The sequence below is a fragment of the Bombus flavifrons genome, chromosome 14 (assembly GCF_040668555.2).
Source record: "Bombus flavifrons isolate JBK064 chromosome 14, iyBomFlav1_principal, whole genome shotgun sequence".
Classification (NCBI taxonomy): Eukaryota; Metazoa; Arthropoda; class Insecta; order Hymenoptera; family Apidae; genus Bombus; species Bombus flavifrons.
Window position 1 is genome coordinate 5,172,494 of NC_138455.1, and position 25,241 is coordinate 5,197,734.

At 35.3% G+C, this 25,241-nt stretch overlaps 3 protein-coding genes across 12 annotated transcripts in view; 2 read left to right on the top strand and 1 right to left on the bottom strand.

Moving 5' to 3' along the window:
- Positions 1-16,846, top strand: part of GluClalpha (glycine receptor alpha 1) — a 37,141-nt gene extending 20,295 nt beyond the window's left edge. For 5 of the 10 annotated variants that reach the window (XM_069127754.1, XM_069127753.1, XM_069127756.1 and 2 more), the window contains 8 exons: positions 11,727-11,796; positions 11,877-12,030; positions 12,110-12,192; positions 12,749-12,883; positions 12,994-13,146; positions 13,993-14,273; positions 15,178-15,213; positions 16,482-16,846. In XM_069127754.1, the coding sequence (XP_068983855.1) occupies positions 11,727-11,796; positions 11,877-12,030; positions 12,110-12,192; positions 12,749-12,883; positions 12,994-13,146; positions 13,993-14,273; positions 15,178-15,213; positions 16,482-16,715 (1,146 nt within the window). In that variant the 3' untranslated portion in view covers positions 16,716-16,846. Of the gene's footprint in view, positions 1-1,272; positions 1,341-11,726; positions 11,797-11,876; positions 12,031-12,109; positions 12,193-12,748; positions 12,884-12,993; positions 13,147-13,992; positions 14,274-15,177; positions 15,214-16,481 lie in introns of all 10 variants that reach the window. The other 5 variants (XM_069127755.1, XM_069127763.1, XM_069127758.1 and 2 more) reach the window with 3 other exon arrangements.
- The window catches only part of drk (growth factor receptor-bound protein 2 drk), a 155,987-nt gene that overhangs the window by 125,212 nt on the left and 5,534 nt on the right, over positions 1-25,241 (bottom strand). The gene's annotated exons all lie outside the window — the stretch shown is intronic.
- On the top strand, positions 24,245-25,215 carry Rpb5 (DNA-directed RNA polymerases I, II, and III subunit Rpb5). The gene is made up of 2 exons (XM_069126952.1): positions 24,245-24,711; positions 24,787-25,215. The coding sequence occupies exons 1-2, from the start codon at positions 24,410-24,412 to the stop codon at positions 25,115-25,117; spliced, it is 633 nt and encodes a 210-aa protein (XP_068983053.1). The 5' UTR covers positions 24,245-24,409; the 3' UTR covers positions 25,118-25,215.

Below are 25,241 nucleotides of genomic sequence, written 5' to 3' on the forward strand. Positions count from 1 at the left end.
CGTTCAAAGTGCTCCTTTCAATCACTACGTAAATGGTAAAAATAAATTGTACAACACTTGATCTAATTAAATTATCGTCGAAAAGAAAACCGTCCTAACTCGTAGCGTAAGACTCGATAGCTGTAAAAAAAAAAAAAAGAAATCGTCATTTTAATTGTTGCTATTTCTATTACAGGAGAAAGAAATATGTTCGAAAGATTTAAACGATATACTAACTCGACCAATTCACATATTGTAGTCTAAAGTGGGACCACCTTTTCAAGAAGGATCCACATCGTTGACGTGACTACGTTAAACGAGTCAACGTTCTTTCGCACAGAAGCGTGAACGATTTAAAAAGAGGGATCGAACTAAAACAAAGTGCACTCGATCATTCCATTGAAACCATTAGCATTCATATAGAATGGACACTAGTGACTTGCGAATTTTTTATCATTTTTCCAAACTCTTTAGCCTCCCTTTATCTATCAATAAGTTTCTTGAGATTCGAACGACTATTATATGGAACAAATAGAAAAATTGCTGAAAGAAAAAAGAGGAAAAAAAAGGAGAAGCTTGGGAAGGTGTTAAAAATTCGCAACATTCGTCGAGCTGTGATATCTCGAGGATCGAACACACGGAAGCCACCATAATTCGTAGCAAGCGGCGCGAAACGGCGCCGAATCGTCGCATAAACTAATCCGACCGCTCGTTTACTTTGCAATTCAATTGCCGAGGCTCGCATCGTGAAACATTTCATTGTGGAACATTAGCTAGCTTGGATGTTCTCATGCGTACAAATCATACCTCCATGACATCTCATAGTCATCCGCCTGTCCTATATTACTGGAGGAACGACGATTTACAGGCAAGCAAGTATCACGTAGAGAAGTAGCTAAGAAAAACGGAAAAAAAGAAAGAAAGAAATGCTCTATCTTTTTTTTAGCGAAATCGATCAAAATTCCGAGAACCGCGAACCATTTCAAAATTTCCTTTGAAAACGAAAGAAAACGACGTGAAACGAAAAGTTCCTCCTAGTCATGATCCAAAAGACAACCATTTCCTTCTTCATTCATATATACAGCTGTTTCGAAAGTGAAACAAAAAGGAAGGAAAATTATGCCGGAAAGAAGCGGCCGAGTAACGAGCGAAAAGAGCTAAAGCCAAAGAATTAAAGAAAAGAATAAGAAATAAATAAATAAATAAATAAAAAATCCATGTAAATCTCGGTGCCACGGTAACTGATTTTTTAATTAATCGATTTGTTTTGTTCTGTTCCGGTCGACGTGTTAGATGGGCCGACAAATGTGAACGTCAACATCTTTCTCCGCTCTATCAGCAAAATAGATGATTATAACATGGTGAGTGCAATCTAAGTCAATCATCTCAAACAAAAGGCCTATATATACCAATCTGTATATCCACACATTGTGTATATCTATTAATATTTAAACGTCACGTGTATATGATGCCGTAAGACTTGCACTTGTCTGTACTTGTATTTGTATTACATGTGATGTGTATATATTTATACGTATGTGAGGGGCAGCTTCGCAAACGAGAATACATACATATATAAATATATACATGGTGGATAAGCCGCGCTAACAGTTGGATGTGTGCTATCAGTCGCACCTCGTTGATTTTTCTCGATGTCGTTGACTGTCATGTTGATATACATATCTATATATATATATATATATATATATGAATATATATATATATTTACTATTTCATACATATGTATACATGTATGAATATACGCGTATATCCGTATAACGAACGTTATATGGTTCAGTTATCTACACGATATATACGTACATTCATATATATATATATACGTGTATATATACATATATATTTGATTGTCGGAACGTTCGATTTTTTGATTGTGCTGGTCGTTGCAACCAAGTCTGTGCCTTGTTGGAATCTTTTTGCTAGAGAACTCAAGAAAAAAGAGGCGCGACGGATAATGAGAAATATACGAGACGATGCATAAAACATATAGACTCGACCCGTGGATTGCTTTCTTGTTCCACGTTTTTTCTTTATTATTCCTTTCGATCATGCGTGCGAGCGATCGTGTCAATCCTGACCCATCCCCCATTCTCCTATCATATTTTTCTATATGAGTTCTCTCTTTCTTTTCTCTTTCTCTCTCTCTCTCTCCCTCTCTCTTTTTCTCTCTTTTTTCTTTTCGCTTAACTCCCTCTTTCCGTGAGAATTTTATTTTTATTCTTTATATAAGTTGGTCAATTAAATTTTCCTATCCAAAATGCAATTCGGTCGAGATAATATTGGCCCAGAAAGGACGATATATTTGGTCTTGCAGATGAATGTCTGTTGAGGATTGTCTGGTGTCTTCGAATCGGTGATTGCCGTGAGTCCCCTTGCTAAACGTGTCCTGAGTGAATTTGTTTCAGTAACAGGAGTGTTATCATTCGGCTCGGCTAATATGTAAGTTAAGCGTGCGTATGCGGAGTTGCGTTTCAAGGTTCACCAGCATTGCGTCAACCCAGCCTCTTCCATGTAAAACACACCCTTATCGATTACGTGGAGAACCACGTTTTCTTTCGAAATGTTACTATAGAAATATATCACGTAAAAGACACTTTTATCACAATGCGTGAAAAGTTGGAAAAATCGACTTACACTCGAAGCTACATATTGTTCAATGGGCTGTATTATCTTAAAGACGAATTCCATCAATCAAAGTTCCATCTTCCTAAACCCTTCATTCTATTCTTTTCATCCTTCATCTCTAAAAACATCGACTCTATGAAATCTCGAAAGTTACGTTTACGAAAATGGTTGGTCCACTTCTCACCGAAAAAAAAGAAAAGAAAAATACGATCCTTCGTACGCAGGCAGTCGAAGTCGAAAGTCAAAAGTCGAAGCTCCTTTAATCACTCCTCTTTTACGCGCCATATTCACTTCTTTTCTTTTTCTCTTCTCAGTCTTAATTTCTCCTTTTGCTGCGTGATTACTAGAGCCTGGACAGAGCAATCGTTGCGGAACACTTGGAATCGTCATGATCTGCACCTGTCATTTTGTCCATCCGATTTCTCAACCCTATCTCACCGTCGATCTTGTATCTCGTCGGTAACAAGTTCGAAATATCGAAAAGCGTATTTGCATTTGGCTATCGCGCTCGATTAGACGACGAAGACGACAGTGGCGATAGTTTCGAACGATCGTCTTTATTCCAGCTCTAGTGATGTTCGCGATGTACGTGTTACCGTAAAAATGTTCGAACACCGGTGAGTGTTAGGTTTCTCGGGTAAATCCTAATATCTTCCCGTATTCCGACTTTTACGGTAACATATACGTATTGTACACTGTTCTGCCGTGTGTTGCTTCTGCATTTGCGGGTTACATCGACGTTTTACGGCCGACGAAATTGAGATAAGCAACGTAAGAGATTTTAAGGGATTTTAAGAAATAGTTTAACCTTGCTGCAATCCTTCGATTCTTGTTTTTATTCTATTTTTATTTCATTCTAGTTCTTACTTGAACAAGCAAGAACAGATTTGTCATGTCCCAAGAGAAACTCTACAACGGATAAAGCCGAAGAGAAATTTATTAAGAATAAAGAACACGATCGGGTGTAAAATGATCCGAAGAAAGCAGCACGGTTAAGAGGGAAAGAAAGAAAAATTAAGAAAATTTAAATTGATAACCAATGGTCACGCGATAACCTTGTCTATCGTTAGCATATTCGTTATTATGTCTCTAACTATTATCTTATCTCTATATTTACATCGTTGCTAGAAGAAAATATATAAAAGCATATTGGGAGTCGAAATTGAACGATGTACAGAGAGATGACTTTTGATTTTCAACATACCGCGCTTTACAAATATTTGGGAGTTTTACTTACGCTCGTATTTTGTAAGTATCTCTTTCAAACGAAATTTGCATATTTCATCACGAGTCGCTTGTTCGCCAATATTATTCTCACGAATATCGTTCACGAATATTAAACTCGCGAATATTATACATATTTTTCTCGTAAATACTCTTCGCGAATATTATTCTCACCAACGCTTGCAGATTCGCTTCGCCAACACTTCTCAAGGACATATGCAAATGTTATCCGTTCCACGAATTGGTTACACGCAAATTTCGTTTACCTCGCCGATATTCTTCTCGCAATTTTTATTCCACCCATTCGCTCGACGATCATTCGCAAAATCAGTCCGTAAGAATGCCCTGCGCATGTTCCATCGTCGATATTCATACTATCTACGTTCCTCAGATTTGTACAACGTCGCGTTCTTCCATTCTGCTCCGGCGTCGATCGCAGACAAATAACACAGTCGCGTTATTTAATCCGCTTTAATGCCTTGTAAATACGAAACGCGGACTAAACTCCTACACGACTGTTTCGTACGTAGGGCCGGGCGTGAGGCGTGCAAAGATTTAATGACTTTCGACTCCGAAGAGGAAGCTTTCGATAACATCTGTCAGCCTGCAAACTGCTCCTTAAACATCGCAAACACGCGCGGTTGAGTCTAAAGGTGACGATGAAACGAAACGATAAAAATCGACTTCATCATGCAAGTCCTAGAGTGGTCTTTTTTCCTTTCTTCTTCTTCTTTTTTTTTTTTTTTTTTCAAAAGCTGATTCAATCTTTCGGCCTCCAGCTTCTCTAATCGTCGCTGAGCATGATAGAACGGTGATATTTCAGCGGCCACGGCCGTCATTGTCGGTACATATTTATTGAAATGGGAACAAGTTATTGTGATTGATTACGTCACGAATCGTGCATACTTGTCTCTATCGTTTCTTTTTTTTCCCCCTCTTTTTTTAATTCTAAGATTGCATGTTCTATTGTACACTGTCGATACAAAGTTTGGAAGTATCGTCGTAAAAGATTTTTTAAATATAACGTGTTTTTTTTTGCTTAAGACAAATAACGTTTTCTACAGATGTTAGAAACCCTCGACATTCCTTCGACGTGGTTTTCTAAATAATCGAATGACGACGAGTTCGAAGTAATTCGTACATGATTCCATAACTTTTCTTTGCTTCTGTAAGTAAGTCGTTCTCGTGCGAATAAATCTGGCATTTTATTAGAAATTGAACTGAATTCAAGGAATTTGTACAACTTTGAGAACAATTCTCTGCTTCCAAACTTTCTGTCGGTGATGTATGTATATGTACATCCCAGCTCATAAATATTAGAACACCTGCTGGTCTCGTTCCAAACCTCATAATCGATTCAAATTAGCACGACGATTATTATACAGTCAGACTCAAGCACAAGTATATGCGATAACTTCTTCGAAATTATCATTGAATGTTTGAACAAATTTGCTCTTCTAGATACTGACGACGAATAGGTTAAGAATTTTTGAATATTTAAATTACCTAGCGTCGGAAATTTGCCTTCCAAAATAAAGATTTACGTATGTACTTCTCTAGTCTCGAAGATTGACCTAGATAGTCTAACCTACTTCTTGAAAATTTCAATAATATCGCCCTATCTTTATTTTTGGACTCCAAATTAGATATAGGGTGTACTACTTCAATCTTCCTATTCCACACGTTATTAACTAGTTTTTAAAGGGACGGTCAATCTACCAGCCAAAATAGGCATTAAAAGAAGATTTCTTAAATTCAGAATCAACAGGCATTTTTATTACAATACGATATTATACATATATTACGTTATTTATACGAAGTGTCTCCGAAATCATAGTACAAGCAGTACACGAGCAAAAAAAAACGTCGAATAACTCGAAACTTACAATTAACGCACGCCTACCCGACGAATCTTCAAACTCATTTTTCTCGAAAACGAAGTATTAAACGAAAAAATGTTATTCCTCTTCTTCGACTTATTTTTTCATGTAGAATCATCACTCGACTTATTGCACTATGATTTCGAAGACGTCATAGTACACGTATGTACACACGTCATTTTCTTATAACTGTGACTGTATTAATTATCTATAACGCAAGTTTCTAAATTACTAGAAGTTTTCATGAGTCTCTGATAATTTTATAAATTTATACCCTATTTTCTACGAGTGTCCTAATATTAATGAACAGGGTTGCGTACTCTAAGAGTCTAGCCCATCCTTGTCCTAGTCCATTCGTCTCTCTTCACGTCCGACTCATCTATCTTTTCTTAGCTATCTTTTTTTCTCTGTCTGTCTGTATCGTTGTCGTCCATTCATCACTGGATCATAAGATATTTCGCGAAAAACGTCGCTGGAAAAAACCCGGCCGAGTCGAACTTCATCGAGCCATCGATCAGTTCAACAGCCATCCATAGGTCAACCTTCATATCCGTTCGAAAATCACGAGCTTGTCGCTTGAGAATCGTCGAAGTGGCGCATCTGCGGGATAATCGACGCGAAATATTGTGGGATCTCGAGGAAAGATAACGTTGAACAAAGGAGGAAAGACTCGATGCAAAGGCCATCGTGAAGAAGATTAACACGTTCACTGCCGATCAATCTTCTATCGCTTATGACATGTACTATGCTTCAACGAGTCATTCTTATCAGACATCGTAACACATTTTATGGTACTATACATCTTTTACAACATCCGAGGAACATAATTTGGATCATTCGATCGATAACGAATAATTTTGAAAGTGGAAAGTCTATTCTTATTTTCCCATTTTCTCAAAATGTTCGCTCGGACAAGTACACGGCGAATGTGAAAATGTTAAAGAATCGATGTTTTGAAATTCAGATACACCCATTTTGTAGAATATTCTTTTCTAATACACTTCGATATATTTGTTACGTTCTATCGTTATGTGAAACATGTATTTCAAAGATTTTCCGCGCAGCTGTTATGTCCCGTGAAGGGCTCCCGAAGGAGAATTAACATCGTCCAGAGAATAATCTGCGAAATACGTTTCCTGGGGAATAATAATATTCTCAAGATTAGTTTGGCGCGATGTCGATAATCCTCGAGAAATATTCTTCGCACGTATATCCCGCAATATCGTCAACGGTATAGTAATAGAAGCTGCGAATATAATTTCACTGACTTCGCACTTATCCGAAAACACAATCGGTAAAAACAAGAATCGATCGTCGATAATAATTGATATCGTTCATCGGAACCATTTTCTATAAAGAAAAAACTGGAACTAGGAGCAGACCTCGAAGATATTCAATCTACATTAAATTCCTATCTCGAATCAAGGAACGCCATGTGATGAAGCTTACGATAATAAAATCTTTTAATCAACGCGCTTAAGCGAATTTTCTCCAGCAAGTTATGTCGTTGTTTCTCTTAAAGAAAGAAGGGATAAAAAGGGCATTCGAAGGAAAATCGTGCAAATATGCTTTTAGCTCGTCGCTCTAGAAGGCTTGACTGTGATTATGTATAGAAAAAATCACTTTTTCCATGCAGCAACATCTTCTATGGTTTTCCTTAAGGGGAAACGTTTAAAAGGACGACATGGTATGTACCGTTCGTTTTAATGGAACGATCTTCTCCCTTTTATTCTTTCATCTTTGTTCCATCTACTTTTTTCATATTATCTTTTTTCTTCTTTCATTCGTTCTTTCCTTTCTCTTTCTTTACTCTTTCTCTGAGTTTAATATTTTCTCTGTCACGCATACGATCATTTAATTCAGCTAGAAAAAACATCTTCCAGTCTATGATAGCGAAATCACGATATAGAAAGGTATTGGGTTCGAAGATAGCACGTTGTGTATTGGGTTAAATTGGCGATTGCGAGTTGCATTCGCCACTTGCTTGAAGCGAGCATTGAAAAATGCGATTTTCTACCTGCAAACGACGATCTTTCTTCTTTTGTATTTCACTGATATTTGTTAACAAATATTAATTGCTCGCGTCTGTTGTCGTACAATACGCTTGTCGAACGAACTTTAATTTCGATTCCAAGATACGGTTCGTTCGCAATAAAAGTTTCGTTTCAACTCCGACATCGATATCAGTTTTTCGAACTGAGGATTAATGAGTATAGGGTTTACATAATGTCGCAAAATTTTGCGTCCGATACATTGTTACGACAGTGATGCGATAGAATAGCTTCTGAAATGCACTTACGTTAAGAGATCGATATCGAGTGAATGGTAGTTTCGCAGAGTTAAATATTCGTCTTTATTAAAGTGAATATAATTTGCTATAAAGTAACGATTAATTATGGTTAAAATCATGATCTAATATCAAAAAGAAATTGAGAAGCAGCACGTGTTTAGAAGAATTAGGAATCTTTAGAAGAATAAGAAATTATTGGCTGATAATTGAATTTTATATAATTTTTAATCGGTTCGGAAAGAACGAGCTGTTCTTAGACTTTGATACTTTTGACAAGCTGAAATTTGCGATCCGTACGACAGAGTCGAACTATTAGCTGACTCGTACTACTTGCGTGTAATATATTCATGAAAGTGAAAGTGAATGGACTGAATGAACCGTCGAGATATATCACTTTTGCAACGTCAGATTGATCGAAAGTATGTTGAATAATTAAATATCGCCTGTGAATAAGGAATTGTATCGTTTACCTTTCACACGAATACATGCTACAACGATAATCATTGTAAAAAGCGATTACGACTTACGTGTTTTAAATGACGAAGAGATAAATATAAGTAAACGATAAAAAAGAAAAAAAATAACAGTCCATATCTGACTTAAAATTTTGTTAAATACACAAATTCTTCGCTTGACTATTGGTTATCAATATTCTTTTTAATCATCATCTATTCAATGAGCTAAGGAAATTTGATTTTTGTGGGCAAGCTCAGATGGGTTATTTTAATAGCGTATACGATATACTATGAATATTTAAACAGGAGTTCCATAAGTAAAATCGCCGTTTTTTTAATTTTTCGATTACTTCCTTATGCAGCGCTCTGTGTAAACGGATTTTCCACCGAAATAAAACGATTCTAAACTGTCTTTAAAAGTAACTTACAAAGGAGATTATTTTTCAACCGCGCACAGCGCTCAATACTTTTTGTCGCGGAGTTTCAGCGAGCTCGCGCGTGTTTTACGCTCAATTTTGAACGGTTTTTCCCAACTCACCGACACGTATATAAAAAAAGAAAAAATAAATAAGAGAAACCATGCGACTCCCTATACCGAGGTTCGAGCAAACGCGCTGAAGTAATCACGCCACGAGCGATCAAATAAGAGAGAAATACGAGGCGAAAATACAAACGTCGGGAGGCTGTGTAGATCCTCCTTTGCGACATGTTGCTCAATTTTCAGAAACTAGCGGAATAATGGTAAGTGTTCGCAACCAGGAATTAGCCAGCGAGAAAGGTAAAAGAAATTGCCACATATTAAACGAACGAGCAAAACGAACAAGCGAAACCAACACGAAAACAAAGAAAAAGAGAAAAAGAAACAAATGAAAAGAAATAGAAAGGAACGAAGAGAAAGATCGAACGAAACAGGATCGTAAAGGAGAAAGGATCACGTCTAGGTTTTAATTTGTATTCAACTTGCCAACAATCGAGGGAAACAAAGTAAAAACCAAAGAAAAGAAGAATGACCAAAATAACCACACAGAATATTTTGGAAGTCTTCTGTAACTCCCTTTCCAAACAAAAAAAAAAATAAAAAACTAAAAATAAAAAAAATAGAAAAGAAAGACAGGACGCCGTCGACGTGGACAGGTCCAGCCGGGAAAAAGTTAAACTGTGAGCCAAGATGCATGCGTTGTTCACTTGCAATGTACATATAATACAAACACGTACATATACGTCTATATATATACATACATATATATTCCTCTATTCTATCAATAATTTCGAGACAGAGACACACACACACACATATATATATATACGTATATGTATTACATAGCATACGTAGTTACTCTCTGTTTCTAGCTGGTCCCACTGGTAGTTACGTAGTTAGTTTCGATGTTGCTTCGTTGCATGCCTCTTACATTTGCTTCAACGCGATGTATACAACTATACTTGAACATCATTGTTTGTTCGTCCACCACCGCCTTTGGCCCAACCCCCTCTTTACCCCATTTTTCTCGGCGACGAGATTTTTCATTCCAGCAAGATATCCACGCAGCCTTGATTCTTTAACGCTCCGTGGCCAAAAAAAGAAGAAGTGTAGCAGAGAGGAAGGAGAGGGCGGAGAAAGAGGAAAATTTACCACGACCTTTCGTCGTCGGAGCAGAAGTGCTCTCTGCCGTTGAAACGACCTCTAAAACCGTACAGGGTTAATCTTTTTTCTTGTTCCGCCTCTTTTTTCGCTTCCTCTTCTTCTTCGCCCTGTTCTTTCTCCGCGAGAGAACGCCTTTCGTGGGCCCTTACGCTTCCGGCCTGGAAAGAAAAGACGAACAGTTTTAAAGTTGGACGTGTCGTTGAAAAGACACGCGAGGAGACATAGTGACACAGTGGTAACGAAAAATCGAATTTCCAATCGACTGTTTTGTTCTTCTTTTTCACGGAGCGTTAGGAAAGTCGAACGAAATATTTTAGAACACGATACTTTCGTTCGATTGGGCTGATATACGAGATATAAAGTAGGCAGGATGTTCGAAACATCGTTGATGAAATTATTCGAGATACAAGGGTGTCTCTAGTTCCTTTGTTCTATGTATATATAGTGACATTTTATCTCCATTTTTTTCGTATCTTGTTCCTTTCTCCCTTATGAGTTTGTAATTTGTATATTTATTCGTTGCCGCAGTCGATCGGATTTGTCGCTGATCGAGTCTGCAAGGATATTTGAACCTTTTAGTATCCAGCGGATTATTAGTATCATTTGTACGGGTTTCGTTAAGTTTCAACGATGGCTACTTTGAAAATGTCATTTTTAGAAGATCTTTCGGTGACTTTAAGGTGCTGATGTTACGCAATTACTGACCTCGTTCACGTTTATTGATGCAGCTTACTGTCCTCTCGTTTCTTCTTTGAAGTCTCAGACCGTTTCTATTCGTCTTCAATGTAACAATACCAGATGTGTGAACATTATTCACGCGTCAGACAAATTCCATATTTAGAAAGATTTAGCTTATTTCTTTTCTCTTAAATGATCTGCTCAAAAAAATTAGACATTATCCACCAGTTACAAGTACTTTGTTTAAAAACGGATCGTAAGCGACTTCGAATAGATGTGATACGATAATTGTGGAATTAAAAATGGAAAGTATCTCAGTTTCGCTCGCCACTCTATTACTATAGTATTTCACTTGCTTTTTTCATAACGTCAACCAGGTCAGTAAAACAATTGTCAAGCACTCGAAGCAATTGCTCATAGACTCGGTGATATTGCACGACGAAAAGATAAAAATTATTTTCCTGTCGAATTATGACAATTCTACGTTACATATGTGTTTGTTCTTCCAATTAATTAATTGTGTACAAAAATTTGTTTTTTTATCGCTGTATCGATTCCATTGATTTCACCCTGTTTGTTTTTCGTAGATTGATTTCACGATTAGGGAGGAGCGCAGAAGTTTCGAAGCTGACGTTCCAAGGAATAATTCGAAATATATAACCAAGTACTAATCGAATAAAATTAATTCACAATATTAGTCCAACATTTTCAATTAACTTTTAACATACAAAGTATCTTCCTTCTGACGACTGCTTTGAAATTTCTGTAGCTGTTCCGTTTGTCACTTGGATTTACAAACGAACTTTCCATATGTCCGTTTCGTCATTATAGAAATTCCAAACGATCATTTCGAGCATAAATTACATATTTGCTATTGAGTTTGGTGCGAGCAAGAGTTCACTCGATTAAATCATTCCCATTTCTTTCCTCTGCAGGAGTACTCTGTACAGTTAACATTCCGGGAACAATGGCTGGATGAACGATTAAGATTTAGTGATTTTAAAGGTATGAAGAATCATTGACTTTATTGTCCGGTATATTTTATAGTTGAATCTCATCATATGTGTTTCGTCATAAAATTGCAGGTCGTCTAAAATATTTGACATTGACGGATGCAAGTCGCGTTTGGATGCCAGATCTGTTCTTTTCGAACGAGAAAGAAGGACATTTTCACAACATTATTATGCCGAATGTGTACATTCGTATTTTTCCCAATGGTTTCGTTCTATACAGTATACGGTAAATTAGAATTAATATATTTAAAGAATGAATTTCTCTTTGCTGTTTCCTATAATCTGAAAATATTCTTATGTTTCAGAATATCCCTAACATTATCATGCCCGATGAATTTAAAATTATACCCCTTGGATCGACAAGTTTGCTCGTTGCGTATGGCAAGTTGTGAGTACCAGACTTTGAGCAATTAAACTTAATATTACCAGTTACAGTGACATGCAAAAATTACCAGCCAGAATGAAACTTTAACATTATTACAACACTAGCAAAACACCATCAGATATCTACTTTGCTATTGCACCAGATTTTGAAGATAAAAAGCGCAGCTTAAAAATATCTAACACTATGCAGTCATTTCAATATTGAATATAAGCGTATAAGTAAAAGAAGATAGTACAATATACACAAACACTGTTATATGATTGAGTAATATATACATATATATTACATAAAATTCTATAAAATACAAAAATAATAACATTTTATAAGTATCAATTTATAATATTATTATAGATTATATATTCCATAAAATATTCCAATATATAATCCAATATTCCATAAAATTTAGAAACATAAAGTGAAAAATCTTCCTGCCCAGAAACGTTTACATGCCACTGTAAATCACTGAATTTCTCTTTCTTCCCTTTTACAAGTTTGTTTAAAAATTTATAGTTAGTTATCAATTTCATTGAAAGTCGACTAATCGATATTTGTTTTCCAGATGGTTGGACAACCGATGATTTGGTTTTCCTGTGGAAAGAAGGAGATCCTGTCCAAGTTGTTAAAAACCTACACCTGCCTCGGTTCACGTTGGAGAAATTTTATACCGATTATTGTAATAGCAAGACGAATACTGGTCAGTAAATTACCTTCCTTCTTTCCTTTCTTATTTCATCTCCGTTATTCAAGAAATGGGCTGCTAAAATATACGTATAAAGTCTAATTAAATATTCGATCGACTTGCAGGAGAATACAGCTGCCTGAAAGTTGACTTGCTGTTCAAGAGAGAATTCAGTTACTATCTTATTCAAATCTACATCCCCTGCTGTATGCTTGTAATTGTATCCTGGGTATCGTTCTGGCTCGATCAAAGTGCTGTACCAGCTCGAGTTTCACTTGGTAACGTTTCAATTGAAATCAGCAATTCATTTTATCCATCCACCACTACATTCAACTACTTTATTTATGCCATATTAACAGGTTTTAAGATATCCTTACATTTTCTTTCATTCTACTATTCTTTCATATTTTATTCCTCCTAGTAAATGCTATAAGCTCACAAACTTTTAGACTTTTCTTTTGTGATACTCTGTATAGTGACGAACTCATAAATAAAAGTAGTTCTTGTACGGTGAAGTATAATGACTAGTACTTAGCAAAAGGTATTGACAATATCCTTATTTCATCAATGAATCGTTTTTTCATCAACTTCTATACTTTATTTCCATAGTATCGATGTTAAACTTGATACACTTGGACCTGATTAATTACCATGTAAGTGTTATAATAAATACAACGGCGTACCAATGCTTTTTGTATCCGCTGTACTTCACTTGCAATAAAAATATGAAAACCATCCGATATTCATAGTATAAATGGCATCAGAGTAAAAGAAGTGTATCTTTAAATCCTATATTATAGGAAAAAAGTAAAAATGAAACTTTTCAAGGTGCAATTAATTCCATTTAGCAGTGAAAATATTCTTTGTTTATAACTCGTAACTATACAGAGTCATTAATTAATTCATTAAGGACCAACCAATGATTTGTCATAATGTTACAATTACATTTAATTTCTTCATATTTCACAAAATCGGAAAGTCCAAATGAAAGAAATGATCACAAATCGCAAATGATGTGTTGCGTTGACACGATGTTGGCTCTTAATGGCTTAAATTAGAGTCGTTGATTTAATATCAACTCGCTTTATTATAAATAAACTTTCGTGAATTATCGTTAAAACCAGGTGTTACTACCTTGTTGACGATGGCTACGCAGACGTCAGGAATAAATGCCTCACTGCCACCGGTCTCTTATACAAAGGCTATCGATATTTGGACAGGCGTATGCTTGACTTTCGTATTCGGCGCTCTCCTCGAATTTGCCCTAGTAAATTACGCGTCGCGGAGCGATATGCACAGCGATAACATAGAGAAAAAGTATCCACCGTCTGAAACCGAACAATCCACGTCGATGGATTTACCCTCTGATCAAGTCGAACCAGATAATTCGTCAAATTTCGCTATGGTCAGTATACAACGATATTAAAAACTGTTTAATGTTCAATTAAATCTTAAGCGCTTCTCTATGCCATATCTTTCTTTACTTTCCTTTTCCTTTCTCGTTTATTCAATCGAGGCATAATGCTGTTTATTGTATCTTCAGTGTTTTGTGTCTTCCTTTTTCCTTCTTTATGATATGTAAATGTATGATATGTAGAATCCTATATTACCGACACACCTTGATTCGTTCGTAATATAATTGTAATTTTGATTTTAAACCAGATGAAAATAATTGGTAATTTATAATTGAGTCCTACATTGTGTCATTGTCTTTGCCATAGCTTTTTTTTATTGTTTAAAGACGAGCTTCTCGACTAGAGTATTTTTTAAATGCGATTTTTGTTCCGACCTCTGTCTTTATATAATTGTACGTGTTGTTGTGGATTGGAATTTCGTTGGGTCTCCTTTCTTTTTATTCTTTCTTATTTCCGTCCAGTTCGCTGTAACACCACCTCTAACCCTAATTATGATTTTCTATAGCATAGCGCAATCGTAAAATAAGAGAAAAAAAAGATCTCCTGGCAACATTCATCTTTGGTCAGTGATAAAAAAAACTGAGTTTTCGGTTATTTCGATGATATGAAAATCATCGAGAAACGTTAGAAAAACCGAGAAACTCTTCAGTTTCAAGCTTCTTTTCGTTCCTTTAGTAATTATTCTAGACTTTATTAGCTATTCGCAAGATATTTTATAAAGCATAGAGCGTTAATCGTAAGATATCGATATCTTTCTTTTTGTTTTTTATTTTTTTCTTCTTAACAATATAGTTGCCTGAAGCGTATAACATTGAAAAAAAAAAAAATTCTGAATCTAGCTATCATAACGTACATTCATTCTATTATTTTACTTTTATTATTATAAACTGCTAGACCGGATATGATGGACCACTTCAACATTCTCTACAGGTAAATAATCCCTTTAAAGTCTAGTATTTTATATTATAACTTGACTTTTACATTCAGTAATATGACTTTCGACATTTGGTAAATAATTGATTATTCTAGAGATAATAACAATGTGCTATAGTTTACTGGTAATGAACGTTATATTTTTATAACAAATGCCTGCTATTATAGATAGTAAAAATATCCTACATTTCGTAGTAAATTTCTTATCCATTCTACAAGACAGATACTTTTCTACACTCGTAAAAATAAAAGAGGATGTAAACCTGACGTTTGTCCTATGGTAGTTTATTTAACAAACGAGAATGAATATGCATAAACTTATTACGATTTTACACGTATCCAACATTTCCATACAAACGAACTTTTTCAATTATCGTTGATCAAAGCTGGATGTGTGTGTAGACCATTTTTGGCACCACCAGAATTACCATACTGCATGATACTTATACAATCTTAGATCGTTCGATGAGAAAACGAATCCATAAAGGAAATATTTTCTGCTCGTTAAGTTACGTCGTTCTCCTGATCTCTTTTACCGACGTTTCGTCGCGAGATATTCCATGAAGATCGAAAAGTTCAGGTGCATGTACGTATAAATTGAGAGGAAAGTACAGAAGAAAATCACCAACACTTTTACCAAAAACTCGCATCGCAGTTAGCTTTTCGTGTTAAATGTTCTATCCATTATCGTGTTTGCGAACGAATCTCCTCGATAATCAAATACGATCTTTCCACTATTCTTACACGAATACAGCGGCTCGTTAGCACGATGGAAAATATCATACAATATTAATATATCATAATAGATATAACAAATAATTCTAATTAATATATTTTATTATATAATATAAAATATTATATAATAAACAGTCGTCTCACATATATAGATACTATCCGTGTAGAAGAAGAACATTTATATATGTAAATCTTAAAAAGGAGAAATCAAATTCTCAGATATAATAATACATCTACAAACATAAAAGATTCTATGGAAAATGAAAGATTTTTAAAATAGATGGAAGAAAATTGGATGCTTCGTATGTTACCTAATGTAATATCTATTAAGAATTGTCCACTTAATGTATCAACGAATCGCTGTAAAACGCTCGAACAACTAGTAGATCGTCTCTGTCTATTTACAGTACATATACATACACTGAAAATTATCGCCTACCGTAAGCAAGATAGAAAAAGAAAAGAAACGAAATTAGATACGAAAGAAGTAACGCGCGACTAATGCCTGGACGTGGTGGTAATTTTTCCAGAAACCTCTGGTTCGACAACCGGAGGACACTATGTCGATGGATAGGATGGAGCACTGCGAATTACATATGCAACCACGAAAAAAAAACTGCTGCAGGTCGTGGCTGTCCAAGTTCCCGACGAGGTCCAAGCGCATCGACGTCATCTCACGGATCTTCTTCCCCATCGTATTCGCTATCTTCAATCTCGCGTACTGGTCCGCGTACCTGTTTCGGAAGGAAGAGCAAGACGAGTAAATGTCGACGAGGAAGCGCTCGGATCAAGGGACGTGGCTCGCGGCCATTCCCAGTATACTTACACCACAACCACCACCACCGGTAAACCTTATCATCGTTCGCGTTCTCGTCGACTACATCCAGACCATCAGCAACCTCGTCAACCGCTCCATGATTGTCGCCTGCATCGGCATTATCCCCAACGCAGTAACATCCAGCAACAACAGCCGCAACAACATCTGCAGCAGCAGCATCATCATCATCAGCAGCAGCCACCGCCACCTCCGGCTCCACCGACACAATATCAAACGTTACCCTCGAACCATAGACACAAACACCATCCACGTTATTATCTTTATCAATCGCATCAGCCGAGATCCGCGTCGTTCTCGTCGTTACACAACGTGGTCGAAGGTAGCAGTAGATGTTCGTCGTTGCCGAGGGGTTCGCGGTATTCGTTGAAAAGCCCTGCGAGATCCTCGCCTTCGCCCTCGCCCTCGCCCTCGCCCTCGCCCACACCCTCCCCGTCGCCCACTACATCTCGCAGAGTGACACCGTCACCGCCCGCGGCGACTGTTCGAACAATCCCGCCCCAAGATATCCGCCGTTTCCAACGACATCCGCTTCCCCGTACCGAGCGGTGCTGTTGGGGTCTTCTACCGCGACGTTGGTTCACCTGTCGAGCGAAAGGTACTGCAGGGATTGACTTTGTCTCGCGTATTGCTTTCCCTCTCATGTTCATCCTATTTAATCTGGGCTACTGGTCCACCTATCTGTTCCAAGGTGACGAAGGCGATTACATGCATAAGTAAATTCGAATTCTGACATCTACTTCACGCCTGTCATCAATGGATCGGACGAACGAGAGGAAAAGGTGAATGTGCGAGCGACGTCAAGACCACGTCGTATGCCGTGCTTCAAAGTCTGTCTGTAACTGCTGCCTCCAAGAATCATGTTCCCTGTATCGCGGCAAATTTTCCTACGATGTGCGTCATCCAATGTGTCAATGTTCTTATCGAGAGCGAGAGGGTGTGAAAGAGCGTGTAACGTTACATCAGACGTTCTAGTAATATTATATTCGATACACTAAGACGATGCAGGGAACAAAGATTCGCTCGATGCTCGTTTCAACGAGGAAAGGATAACCGTGGAGAGGGAGAGCGAAAAAATCGGGAGGCAGAGCGTATTCCGACAGAAGACTTTTTAATAATCCGTGCCTGAAGTTCGATGACCATATTTTAAAGACCAAGGTAAGCGCAACGAAATACGCAACGTTTGGTACGGTAGGGAGTAGTCGACGAGATATTATATTATATATAAATGATAATATATATATATATATATATATAATGATATATATTATATGTTATATAATATGTAATATATATGTATATTATATATGTATATATTACATAACGAGACGCGAAAACGGGAAACGAACGTGGTGTAAGAATTATAAGCTCTTATGAGACCGTATACATATTAATTATACACATATAAACACTCCTCTGTAACATATTCGGAAGACCGCGTGCCACAGGATGATTAATCAACGTAGTGGGCCCTGTATAGCCACGGCCTGTTAACGAACTACATGCGAATAAATTTATAAATAATATAACGTAATTATAATTGACAAGTAAAAAAGAAAAAAAGTCGTTAAATGCAACAATGATTCCTGTGTATAAAAAGAAAATCCTCAGTCTAAACGGAATTAACGAGTCAATGTTAAGCATATTATTTAAATAACCCGATGATTAACATTGATTCGAAAGTGAACCAAAAGAGAAGACAAAGACGTGAAAGAGAAAACGATTAAAAAGATAAAAGAAAAAAAAAGTGAAAAAAAAAGTAAAAGAGAAAAGTAACGTTCTCGAGAGGACAATTAGCTGATATTACGAGAAAAAAATCGCATTATCACGAAGGATTATACATTTAGATATTAATTATCGATCGAGGCGGTAGTATTACACACGGACACACGCGACAGACGACTCTCTCTTTCTCTTTCTCTCTCTCTCTCTCCCTTCCTCTTTTCTTCTCTCTCTTTTTCACACACACATACACGTCACGCACACAGACACACAAAATAAAACGTTGCTCTCCTTTGAACTTTTTCGAGATCTCGGGATCTCTAAAGTATTGCTCATTGACCAGTCGAGACTGAGGATATTGTTCAATGTGAAAAATATATAGGTGGAAAGAAAAAACCGTAAAAAGAAAAAAAATTGAAAAAAAAATCGAAAAAAGGTATATATAAATATATATATATACATATATGAAAAAAATGACTGAAATCGAATGAATCGAGCGAGACACGATTCATCGTCGGATAAGGAGCGTAGAAAACTTTATTTCCGAGCAAACGTACCGCAAAGAACGTTTGTCGATATCCGTAAGGGGGAAAGAATTAAAAAAAAAAAAAAAAAATAAGAAAAAAACCAAGCAAAAAAAAAAGACGAACAAAGATCTAGATAAGATTGTGTTGCAAAGTAATACGGAAGGAAAGGAGAATACGAAGGGGTGGAAAAAAGCGGGGATGAGATTAAAGCGATTTTAATTTACTCTGCGCGTGCTTCGTTTTAATTGTCGATTCGAATGGACCGCCGTTTCGAGACACGTCGAACAAATTTCCTGCATCGAAGCGGGTCTCTATAGTAATATACGCGTATATTTTATAGTAGATCTAACAAGTGTTCTGTCCGTTCGTATTCCTTTCGTTCATTGCATGCGACGAAAATTCGTTTCTCGCCAACTAATCTCTAAGGCACATTAGATTTCCTTTCGACAGGAGGCTCATAGAGGAGTTTTTCCAACGAATCCTTTGGCGTCTCAGTTTTCCGTATCGTTGTTCGTTTGTCTGACCGTCGCCATATCGATTCGTCGTTGAAATAGTTCGATGCTTCGATCGTAAAGGGAAGCTTTTAGATCAGAGGAATGACATAGACGAGGATAAATAACACCGATATTTAAAAGGAAAAGAAAAAAAAATGAAGAAAATAAGAAAGCTTAAGGAAGAACAGTAAACAGAAGAAAGAAGAGAGCGAAAGAAACGACTGAAAGTATGAGTATAATATCGTGCGCAAGCGAGGAAGAAGAAGAAGAAGAAGAAGAAGGGAAGAGAAAATAAAAAGAATGGGAAAAGAGCGTTGTGCTGATTTTATCGTCGTTTCACGCTGTCCTTCCGTTTTGCTCATTCTCCTTGATTTGTCCGTTTATCATAGCACAATGTCGGATCAGTATAACGTCCTGCTCAATAACGACTGACATAAAAACCAATTATGATGATTAATTGTATATACGTATTCTTATCGTGACTAACGAGGTGTAACGCGAATGAATGAATTCCCGAATTTTAAACTGAAATTTCGATTTTATCGAACGCGCCGTGCGACTCGTGGCCTCAAATTAACGAATAATTGAGCGAGAGATGGCGAGAGAAAGAAACTGAAAAGAAAAAAATAAGAATAAGAACAACGTATGGTAAATTGTTTAATCGTCGAAAGTTCTTACCGAACAGTATTATAATTATTAAAAGAGAGAAAAAAGAAGAAAGAAGACTTAAGAAGAAGAAAAGGAATAAAGAGAAAAGCGGAAAGAAGAAATGACGAGCGTAGAGAAATTGACTCCGAAATCATCGTTGGTCACTGTCTACATTCTACATGATTACGGTGGATGGGTGAACGAATCGCCGGACTGGTCGCAAAATAAATATGGTAAATCGTAATTGCGCGACTAACGCGTATCACGTTCATTCTTCGTAATTCAAAACCCGGCAATCACGTTCATGTTTTATATTATCGGTACGATACGAGTACACCATTTTGTCAGACTGCATCGTTCCAGGCGTGTTTCAAAATCATAAAGGAACAAAAGAAAAACGTAAAAAAAGAAAAAAAAAAAGGAGACAACTCGTGGGAACGATCGAGAAAGCGACAACCATGCGAGATTACGAAGAAGAACGAAAGAAACGATAGGATACAATCTTTCTTTTCTTCGTGACATCGCGTCGAGTCGCGTTTCTCGTTCGTTTATTTCGTAAAAAATAAAGAAACAAATAGATAAAAAAAAGAAAAAAAAAAAGAAAAGAATCACACGCTGAGAAACGGCTGGTACGGTGTTGATCTTATCGTTGTCACCTTTCAAAATTAGTAGCCAAACGAGAAAAAAGAAAAAGATAGAAAGAAGAAAATATACGAGAGAAATCGATAAATCGAAGATGAGGTTTTTTCATTTCGATTCGGGATTTTGTTTGGAAAAGTGAATAAGAAAAAAGAAAGACGAAGAAGAAAGAAAAACGAGCGATCATCTTGCGGAACACGACGTATTTATTTTTCACGATATTATCGAGAAAAAAGAGAAGAACAAATCGAGCGGCGATTTTGAAGTGTAAGATATAACAAATGAATGGGCAGAAGGGAATGTTTCGTTCTTCAGCTAGTCTTTAAGTTTCTGTGTTCTTTGCCAGTGGCCAATAGTTGAAGGCAGGAGAAAAAGTACAATGAAAATGAGGATAATTTAGATTTAGTTGATACGAGATCATAAGAGGATAATTTAAAGAGTATAAATACTTCGATATGAATATTCAAATTTGCCCAACAGCTATTGGCTGTAATTTTACACAGCGTAACTCGCCCCCATATACATCAAATTTCATCAGGGTAATTAATCGAGCTAACAAAATCTACATCTATAATTCCTGTTACTAATACAGATTCGATTAAGTTTGTCCTAATTATAATCTTAATATAGAAACTTTGATTTGTTATGACACTATTGAAAGAGGATCTCTATTTTATCGATTTGTTTTTCTACTCCTAAACCGCAGATTTATCGTATAAGTATCGTAGGAGTCTTTAATAAGTATCTAACGTTAAGTGAAAATGTCTTAAAATGTAAATGGGATTGTTAATTTTTATCTCTTCCAGAATTCCAAGTCGTTAATGATAAATACCGTTTTATATTTACAAGCAAGTTTCATCAACCTTTTGTTTATTCCGTGTGTTTGACTATACTTATCTATAGAAAAATCGTATATAGCGAATCGTACAAACTACGTATGCGAACACTATGGGGGAATTTTGATAAGGTAAATTAAATTAAACTCGAAACGATTTTATTTGAGGAATAAAATAAAATATGTATACGTATATATGAGAATAATATAGATAAGAAAAGTCTGCCCTGTAACTTCAAAATCGCAACATTGTCGGGAGAAAAAGATAAGGTACCTATTTTAAATTTCAAAATACACACCTAAGGATCTAATTTTTATTGTTTTAGTGCGTTTACTATGTAATATTATTATAAGTACAAAAAAACGTTTCTCTATGTAGTTTAAGATATGTAATAAGTTGAAACAAGAAAGGAATATATCTATCAGAGAATCACGAGTGTTGATTATTTTAAAAACAAAAAAGAAAAAAAAGAACAAGTGCAGTATAAAGTGAAATCGAATGAATAGTTGATTTATGTTATTACTCAGCGACTCCCTAATGCATAATGCACCATTTGATGTATATTTGATGAATAAGAGATTCTTGAATCAAAAAAGAAAATGATAATTTTCCAAGTTTTCTATTTCATCCCCTGTATATATGTTGTGGCCCAGTTGTTTATCAAAATACATCGTCCCTTCAGTAAGTTAATTAACTACAAATTTGACTTTACGCAGACATAACTGTCATCTTGACATTCTTGCACAGTTGAATTATTACTGTACATGAAATTATACACGTATTATAATTTACAAAGTCAACAATATTAAGATTGGTAATAAATCAAACCAAGTTTTGTAATCACATTTTACAAAATTGCAAGTCATCCTACTCGGTGCAAAATTATAAAATTGTAAAAGAGAAATTTATAATTTATAGTCCGTAAATAGTCAATTTAGAAATATTATTAATTAGTCAATTATTGTGCAGATGTGCCATTACGTCCTAGTTTATCTATTGCGTTCCAAACTACTCTAAATAAAATTTTAGTAACTTATTCTTACATTCAATTTAATCTTTCAATTACTATATAAAAACGTGTTCGCGATCGCAGCCAATTAGCTCATATTATTCGTTATATAATTAATAACTATGTCACGCATACGTGACTCTAATGATAGCTCTGATGAATGATATAATTAGTAATTATATATCGAAAAATACAATGTCAGGTCTTACCACATGAAGGTGCTGTGAGAGGGAACCTCACTATCCGCGTTCCCATCCATCCTTCTTTTACGCAAAAATATACTAATTTTATACTTAAAAGACTGAAAAAATTCTGCTTTTGATATAAGTTTACAAAACCCTCCGGTCTTTTCGTAAAACAAGCAGCAAAAGTAGATTTTAGGAAAACCGACGTGAGAAACTAAGTATAAAGGTAAAAGTTAGATTGAATCCTAAATTATATGCAAAACTATATTATAGCTCTATATGAAACGATATTTCGTACTTACATCAATATTTTACGCTATCATTAGTACGAAAAAGTAGAATAATTAATAGTTCAAGGATATATAAAGAACATATCTAAAAATGTGAAACGCGTTTCATTAAGAATTATATTATTTATCCACATTATACTACTATCTACTAAACATCATCCATAATTATGCATGCACTTAATTACTATTACTTATATTTAGATACTAAAGCACAGATTAACACTCCTAAAAAGCATATATATTTTATGCATTACACATATATATGTTTTAACAGTATTAACTAATGTTCTCCTATTAAGTACTCCTACATATGTTAAAGATTGTTTACCTAACTATAAATCTAACTTAGATGTGTTCCACTTATTAATTTTTAGAGAAGATCTACCTAATTCGGAATTTATAATTTAACCTATTTTGTACAAATCTGAAGGTTCTCATCAGCCCTATCCATATACAAATATCTGCAATGATTTTTTCAAAACCTTGAATATCTTCTATGTACTTACGTATCTTGAAATACTTGGTATATCCCTTTTCATCAATACTGTTGAGATGTCTGAAACTTAAATTTAAATTAATTCAAACGAGATTAAAAACATTTTCATTGGGCCCACCTACCAGAAGTTTATTATCCGGAATCTTATAATCCTATCTATCATAAATCTAAATGTTTCTTTCAAACCTTTCCATAGGTACCTTTTCCTATGTGTTTTCTAGAAAGAGTATAATAGATATATGTAAATTGTATTAATTGATATATGTATATTATCTCAAACATATATATTTTATTACGTTTCATTATTATACATATAAATTGTAATTGCATGCATATGGATATGTTTTAATAGATATTTAGATATTAATTAATTAATAGATATCAAATATAATATGTTTCATGTATTAAAGGTGAGATTAGAAATTTAGAAAGTAATGAATTTGTAGGAAATTTGTGATTGAGTTAGAATTTATTTAATTTAAATCATTAAAAGAAAAAATAGAAAGATGCAGACTAAATGTAATTTCAAAAATATCAGCATAAAGAAAATATAAAATAATATGTACTTACATAAACTGCGTTTTGAAATGTAAAGCTTGCATTTTATTAATACGCATGCGTGCGTTGTTCACGCGGTATAAATAAGTGAGGTTATTTGTATCAACAGAAATACAATCGTTTGCAAAGATTTTTGTTTGTTAAATAGCAACGAACGAAAGAAAAGTTTGGAGTATTTAAACAATTTTTGCTTAGAATTAGTTCTAATTTTTTCGAGAAATGGATGACGAAGCTGAAACATACAAATTATGGCGTATAAGAAAAACGGTAATGCAATTGTGTCACGATCGAGGTTATCTAGTCACACAAGATGAATTGGATCAAACTTTGGAACAATTTAAAGAACAATTCGGGGACAAACCAAGTGAAAAAAGACCAGCACGCAGCGATCTTATAGTTTTGGTTGCTCATAATGATGATCCGACAGATCAACTTTTTGTATTTTTCCCAGATGAACCAAAAATTGGTATCAAAACTATTAAAACCTACTGTCAGCGTATGCAGGAAGAGAAAATTCACAGGTAACTTGATAATTGTGTAATAATTTATAGAATTGGGACATAATAATTTTGAGTTTCTGTCTTGCTTTTCCACAGGGCTATTATTGTTGTGCAACAAGGAATGACACCATCGGCAAAACAATCGTTGGTGGACATGGCACCAAAATATATATTAGAACAATTTTTAGAATCTGAATTGCTTATTAATATCACAGAACATGAATTGGTACCTGAACATATTGTACTTACACCAGATGAAAAAGAAGAATTACTTACCAGGTACAAACTAAAAGAAAATCAATTAATGCGTATACAAGCTGGTGACCCAGTGGCGCGTTACTTTGGTTTAAAACGTGGTCAAGTTGTAAAAATTATTAGGCCTTCGGAAACTGCTGGCAGATATATTTCTTACAGACTTGTATGTTGATTCAATATTTCTATATCAATTTATTCTGAAAATTGTATATTGTGCATAATTTTAAGAGTAAACTAGACTATATAATTTTTATAATTACTATGTAAGATCTTGTTAAAGATCTATAAATAAAGAA

What these genes read in the sequence shown, in the direction of transcription:
- Rpb5 (XM_069126952.1), top strand. Translation starts at nt 24,410, where the DNA reads ATGGATGACGAAGCTGAAACATACAAATTATGGCGTATAAGAAAAACG. An exon ending in CAGGAAGAGAAAATTCACAG is followed by an intron (nt 24,712 to 24,786) that starts GTAACTTGATAA and finishes GCTTTTCCACAG; the next exon opens with GGCTATTATTGTTGTGCAAC.